Raw genomic sequence first — 7,217 nt, 5'->3', positions numbered from 1 at the left:
GAATCGCTTGCACGCTGGGTGAAATGCTCGACGGTATTTCGTCCATCCTTACGTTCTGAGTTCAAATTCCGCCGAGGTCGACTTTGCCTTTCATCCTTTCGGGGTCGATAAAATAAGTACCAGTTGAACACTAGGGTCAATGTAATCGATTCATCCCCTCCTCCCAAATTGCTGCCCTTGTGGTAAAAATTGAAATTATGATTATTATTATTATCATTAATAATTTCAATTTTTGGCACAAGGCCAGCAATCCCTTCTCACGAAATTGCTGGCCTTGAGCCAAAAATTGAAATCATTATTATTATTATTACATATCGTGTTTTTGTGTTATTCTCTTTTGTGTTCTTTTTTTTTTTTGCTCCCCATCCCTGTTCTAGGTACTTTGATGTACAGACCTCTACCTTACAATTTTCTCAATGTTATAAACGTATATTACAAGTTGTAATTTCACGGAAATCAGAGAAATCGGGAGGTATAATTTGAAATCGGATTCAGGTTTGTCCCGGCAGCAATTTGGAATTTCTTTCCAGATTAACAGGGGATAACTTTACACCGATATCTCTCAATATTTTTATATCATTAAGAAATATTCATTCAATTAATTCAAAAGAAGAAATGATGGGATTGTCTTTAAAAGTAATTTAATTTCTCAAAATAATTGTAATCTACATCATTAAAATCTTTGAGGAAACAAAGTCGAGGTGTATAAGTTACCTATATACTAACCTAAGTTGTATTTTTTCACAATTTACCAAATAATCGTTATCAACAACATTTGAAAGGCTTTTATCGAAAATTTAATTAAAGAAAATCCATTTTTCACATAGTTGTGAGGAACAAATTGTTAGTGGGGCGGACGCACAAGCATTCCATAAATTATAATAAAGTATTGGTTTCTGAACATTTCAGTGTTTGGGGTTTATTTCAGGATATTTCTCAAACTAAAACACATAACAAAATGTCAATGTTTATTACATAACAAAATAACGGGGCAACGACGGAAAGTGTAGAAGGTAGCTTCCATAGCTAGAAACAGAAGCCAAATCTCGCACAAATAATAGACATTTCTCTTTTATAGCTAAAAATAGCAGCCGAATCCTGTAAAATTATGGACATTTCTCATTCATACCTAGAAATAACAGCCAAATCTCGCACAAAAATCTACAGAATAAAAAGGTTAAACATTTTCATCGTTTAATACTTACGGAAATGTTCTTCTTTATAAAAAGATAGAGTTGTTAGAAGTGTGTGTGGTGGTTGAGAAATATATTATAAATGTGTGTTATAAGTATTATAAATGTATTAAAAGTTGATAAAAAGAAATTCAAGCAACAAACATTTTCAATTTGATATCAGAAACGGCAAGTAGGATACTGCGCATGCGATACATACAATTTCCAGCATCCCCGCTTGTTACCTCCCTTTACAATCGTTATCTAGCAAGGGAAGGTATCTCTGTATTTACGATAGATTTAATGTGCGGATGAAAAGGACACAGAACGTGAACGTATATGTAATAATGTGTGTATATATATTATATATACATACGCAACTAAAAGTACAAACACTAACAAAAGGACTCATTTATAACTACACCTATGTAAACAAATAAATATATAGACAGAGGTGGGTACCTTTAATTGAAAAGGAAATTTCGTTAATCCGTTAACCAAAAGGTTAACTACTTTAATCCGTTAATTCTTTGAAAATGTAACGGAATTTAACGTTAACTTGTATTGAAAAAAAGGCACAACTACATTTTAATACCCCACCGACTTTGTTGCCTCATAACTTCCAGAAAGAGGGATACTTTTTAATGAAACTTTCACCAAACGATCATTTTATTCTGTAGAATGAGTGTGTGTGAAGATTTGTTGGAAAACAAAATTTCCGAGGGGTTGGGGAGAGGAGTTTCGGAAAATTCAGAAAACCCGACATTTTGCTCCTCATACCTTTCTGGAAAATAGGTATTTTTTAATGAAATTTTATACAAATGGTGTAGATTACGATTACAAAGAAATTTGTTGACAAACTTTCTGGAAGGGGTGGGAGGGGAGTTCCGGGTCCGACGGCCCACATACGTGGGAATTTCTCCGTTTCGACGGGGACTTTTTCCAATGTTTTTCACCAAAATCTTCAGAATGATGGGAGGCATTTTTTCACGAGAAAAAAAAAAGGAAAAAATTTTGCAAATATATTTTTTTTACTCCCGCCACCCCCTCACCACCCCAGATTAATAGGAACACTAAAAATGTTTTTTTTTCTTACACCTAAAAACGATTTCGACTTTTTTTTTTTCACTACGCACTTAAAACCCGCGAGAGAAACATTTTCGGTTTAAAAACAAATTGTTAATAATTTCAGAGGAAAATGTATGATTCAAGGGAAATCTGGCTGTTGTTTCTAGCAGATCCCCAAAACTCCCTTTTGTTTCTTTCTCACTCACACATCTATTGATATCTTTCAATATTTTTCTCCCCATAAATAAATTTTATCAAAGTAACTCACTTGTAATCCTAACTAAGCGAGGTCATGTTATGTGTGTGTTAGAAAAAAAAACACCTAAAAACATTTTTAGTGTTCCTATTAATCTGTCAAATGTAATACTTATTCGTTCACGTTATTTTGAATTATTCAGGTTCAATATCGTCCACAAAATTTGCTAACATAAAATGGCTGCCTCTCTTACCTTTCCATCATTATATTATGATTGATTGCACTAGATAGTGGCTCACTAAATAAAATATGGAATGAATGCAATAAGCAGTGATGTGCATAAATACAAATTATGACAGAAATATAATATACATGGCAGTCCATGTCTTGCTGCCATAGAGCATAGCTGGCCATACACAGGCATTATATAATCTGCCTTTAACTCTGAGAGAGAGGCCTTTTGCTACCAAAAAAAGTAATAGCTCTCCAAACTTTGCCACGTTGGTTCTTATTGTAGGAACATTCTCTTCCATTTCCAACTTGGTTGCATAGGTAACACAAGCTACTACTTGTAAAGATACCCTAGACATTTGAGGAAGTCTACTTCCTGTACATTCTTAGTGTTTATTATACTTGCACATTTGCCACACTCAAAGACTACTTTTTCAATCAAGGCCATCTCCTTGAAGGGATTAGGAATTTGTCTGCTTTCCTACTTACTAGGACTTTGGTCTTTGCTAAATTAACTCCAAGGCATTTGGATTCCAGATGTTCTGTCTTCATTTCTAATCTATTCTCTAACTCAAACAAACAGTTAGCTATAAAAAAAGGTCACTGACATAGAGGAGCTCCCAAGGGCATCCGGCCTTAAATTTCTCTGTAATGACCTGAAAAACAAAGATAAATAAGAGATAAGGGAGTGAGGAACTCTGTCAAAAGCTTTCTCCAGGTTGACAAAAGCCAAGTACAGAGGTTTATCAGTCACTAAATTCTCCAGCAGTTGCCTTACTAGGAAGATAGCATTAGTAGTGCTTCTTCCAGGTACAAAACAAAACTGCATTGCCTCTAGGTCAACTCTCTTCCTAATTACATGGGATACGATACTGACAAAAGCAGGGTAGAGTTCAGAAGGATCTCAATCTTCTTGGAAAACTGTTTTCATCAATTTTATTAAGATAATTGTAAGCTAGACCCTTGAAAACTTAAATCTGCTAAGTTTAATTTAAAAAACAATTCTTCAGAAAGTTAAGAGAAAACAGTCCGTTGTGGGGCCCTAAACCATAGTTGTGTTCCATGCTTTTGTGGTGTCTTCCATTTTGTACTGGAGGTCATTGTTTATTTATATATTTGACAATTTTGCTGCATTTCTGTGTTTAAGAAACCCCTAATACACGTAGCTGTTAACACATTTAAGAAGTATTTGAAATTTAATAATGAATAAATATACAGTAAATTAGGGAAGTGATATTCAACAAAGAGCCAGGTGTAGGGTTGCTAGGAGGAATTTCAATATAAAGGTTCCTACATCATGGGAAATGAAACAGAAATAGAAGCAACTGATGGAGCTGAGAAAAAATTTGAAAAGAAAGGAAGGAAAAAAAGCTGAGATCTTTGGAGAAACATTATTTTCTGTGTTGTGATGTCCATTACATGAAACAGGAACATTAAAAAGAAAAAGTAAGTTAACAAAAGAACCTATATAACCTAGCCTTTTCCTTTCTCCCCTGTATGAATACATTTGTGTGCAGTTAATTTACTATTTTCAGCAAATGATTTATCAGTGAAATGGCTTCACCTTTGTATGAATTCATTTGTGTGAAGTCAAGGCATGATGGTCAATGATTTAGTAGGCATCACTTTGATATGGAATCTCTCCTGTATGAATATGTTTGTGTTTAGTTAAGTTACTATTTTGAGAGAATGATTTGCCACAGATATCACAATGATATGGTTTCTCTCCTGAATGAAGACGCACATGTCTAGTTAAATGACTACGATCAGAGAATGAATTACCACAGACATTGCAACAATATGGCTTCTCTCCAGTATGAATACGTTTATGTCTAATTAAGCTATCATTTTTAGTGAAGGATTTACCACAGATATCACAGTCATATAGTGTCTCTCCAGAATGAAGACGTTTGTGTGCAGTTATCTCACTACTCTTAGAGAATGATTTCCCACAAATATCACAATGATATATCTTCTCTCTTGCATGAATATATTTGTGTGCAGTTAAGTTACTACTGTCAGAAAATGATTTACCACAAATATCGCAGTGATATGGTCTCTCTCCTGAATGAATACGTTTGTGTCTAGTTAAAGTACTTCCAACAGTGAACGATTTACCACAGATATCACAATGATATGGCTTCTCTCCTGTATGAATACGCGTGTGTAAAGATAAGTGACTATAGCCAGAGAATGATTTACCACAGATATCACAATGATATGGTTTCTCTCCTGAATGAAGACGTTTGTGTTGAGTTAAAGCACAACCAACAGTGAATGATTTGTCACAGATATCACAATGATATGGCTTTTCTCCTGTATGAAGACGTTTGTGTTTAGTTAAAGTACTACTAACAGTGAATGATTTACCACAGATATCACAATGATATGGTCTTTCTCCTGTATGAATACGTATGTGTGAAGTTAAGCTACTACTGTCAGAGACTGATTTACCACAAATATCACAATGGTATGGTTTCTCTCCTGTGTGTATACGTTTGTGTGCAGTTAAGCTACTACTATCAGCAAGTGATTTACCACATATATCACAATGATATGGTTTCTCTCCTGAATGAAGACGTTTGTGTTGAGTTAAAGCACTACCATCAATGAAGGATTTACCACAGATATCACAATGATATGGTCTCTCTCCTGTATGAACACGTTTGTGCACAACTAAGTGACTTTTTCGAGAGAATGATTTACCACAGATATCACAATGATATGGTTTTTCTCCTGTATGAATACGTTTGTGTTCTGTTAAGTGACTATTGTGAGTGAATAATTTACCACAGACATCACATTCATATGACAATTTACGTCTCTCTTTTATCATGTCTTCATGGGAAATCAATTCTTTAAGCTTCTCATTCTTTTCCATTATTAATGTTCTCAAATCACAATATATAAATACTTTCCTTGTTTTTGTACCTATCATATAATCTTATAAATACTTCCACTGCTGTATTTCTGTCCGATAATGATGATGAGGATAATGATGTTACCTTTCTCTAGCAACACTTATGTAAATTCATCTTCTCGACACTTCAGTCAGAGATGTACAGAAAGTTTTCAATAATATCAGATAAGAACTTCTACCATAGATTTCTAGTAACAGTTTTAAACATGTGCCATGTATAGCATATTCATTTGGTCTTTAAATAAAGTTAAATATTCAGTATGTTTCTTCTGTTATGCCAATGTCATATGATATCCTGAAATAAAGAAAGAAACATCGGTTTAAGATATAGAGGCTACTTTAAGAATATAAATTCAACAGTGGATAATTTACATTACTATAGAGATAACCTTTAGAAACAAACATTTACCTGAACGACTAAACTTTTTAATGTATTAAAATTTACATCACAAAATTTTCTGTGTAGCTTACATCTTTGTAAAACACAGTTATGCCTTCACATTGTGTAATATTATTTAGATTAAACTACAAAATGGATGTCAATAATATTATTTTCTCTCCTGAAATATAATTTGGTATTGTTGTCTAGCCCTGAAGAAACTCCGGGTAAAATTATGATTAAAGACATTCCATCCATGAACATCCTTTCCTCTGTAGTATTGTATCTCTAGGCCTACATCATCCAATACAGTCTTCAATATTTATGACCAAAAAGTGATATTTAAGGGAGATGTGCTGTTATTTCTAGTAGGTCGTGTGACCACATACAGAACTATGAAGAAAAATGTTTTTTTACCAGGTCCAACAATTTTATTACAATTAAAAAAGAAGAATAAACATTGATGAATGAAGAAAGGAAACTGAATGAGGAAAAAAAAAATTACAACTGGCCTGGCAGTAGTTAAGAAGTTTCATTCCCAACCATGTGATTTCAGGTTCAGTACCAAAGTGCAAATATTTCTACCATAGCACCAGTGCAACCCAAACCATTTGAGTGGATTTGGAAGATGGAAACTGAAAGAAGATTGCCGTGAGTGTCTTCTTTTCACATCACACGATATATTTCAATGGACATTAACATGTTTGGAAATATTACTTTGCTAGGAAACAGGAAGTATTTGATCAGCCTGAGACCATAGTAGAGGACACTTGCCCAGGGTACCACACAATGGCATTAAATCCAGAACCATGTGGTTGGGAAGCAAATTTCTTACCACACAGTCATGCTTGTGCCTAATCTTCCGTGGAAATATGTTCAGACACGGGGAAATATTACTTTGCTTGGAAACAGGAAGGGTATCTGACCATAAAAATTCTCCTTCTATGAATTTTGTCTGCATGGAAACGGCAAATATGGAAAACTAGCTTTTCAAATCATAATAATTACTTAATTAGATTTCATTTATGCAGGGATTTTTCTTAGCAGGGACTTCTTATACAGAACATCATCCTCGTTTAACTATCCAACTTTCTATGTTTGCATGGATCAGCCCCACTGCATGTCACCCTGGGCAAGTGTCTTGTACAATAACCTCAGGCCGACCAAAGCCTTGTGAGTGGATGTGGTGGGCAGAAGCTGAAAGAAGCCCATCTTATATATATATATATATATATATATATATATATATAT

General features: G+C 34.2%; 2 protein-coding genes across 2 annotated transcripts in view; both read right to left on the bottom strand.

Annotated features, from left to right (window-relative positions):
- The window catches only part of LOC106873064 (zinc finger protein 665-like), a 17,480-nt gene extending 15,325 nt beyond the window's left edge, over positions 1 to 2,155 (bottom strand). Inside the window, exon 1 of the mRNA XM_052977472.1 lies at positions 2,082 to 2,155. Within this exon, the coding sequence (XP_052833432.1) occupies positions 2,082 to 2,155 (74 nt within the window). The remainder of the gene's footprint in view (positions 1 to 2,081) is intronic.
- Positions 1 to 7,217, bottom strand: part of LOC106873065 (zinc finger protein 271) — a 36,953-nt gene that overhangs the window by 28,943 nt on the left and 793 nt on the right. Inside the window, exon 2 of the mRNA XM_052977788.1 lies at positions 5,673 to 5,882. The gene's annotated coding sequence lies outside the window, so the exon portion shown is untranslated. The remainder of the gene's footprint in view (positions 1 to 5,672; positions 5,883 to 7,217) is intronic.

Source organism: Octopus bimaculoides, chromosome 28, assembly GCF_001194135.2.
Source record: "Octopus bimaculoides isolate UCB-OBI-ISO-001 chromosome 28, ASM119413v2, whole genome shotgun sequence".
Taxonomy (NCBI): Eukaryota; Metazoa; Mollusca; class Cephalopoda; order Octopoda; family Octopodidae; genus Octopus; species Octopus bimaculoides.
The sequence above is the reverse complement of the archived record's forward strand: the minus strand, read 5'-3'. Positions and strand labels throughout refer to the sequence as shown.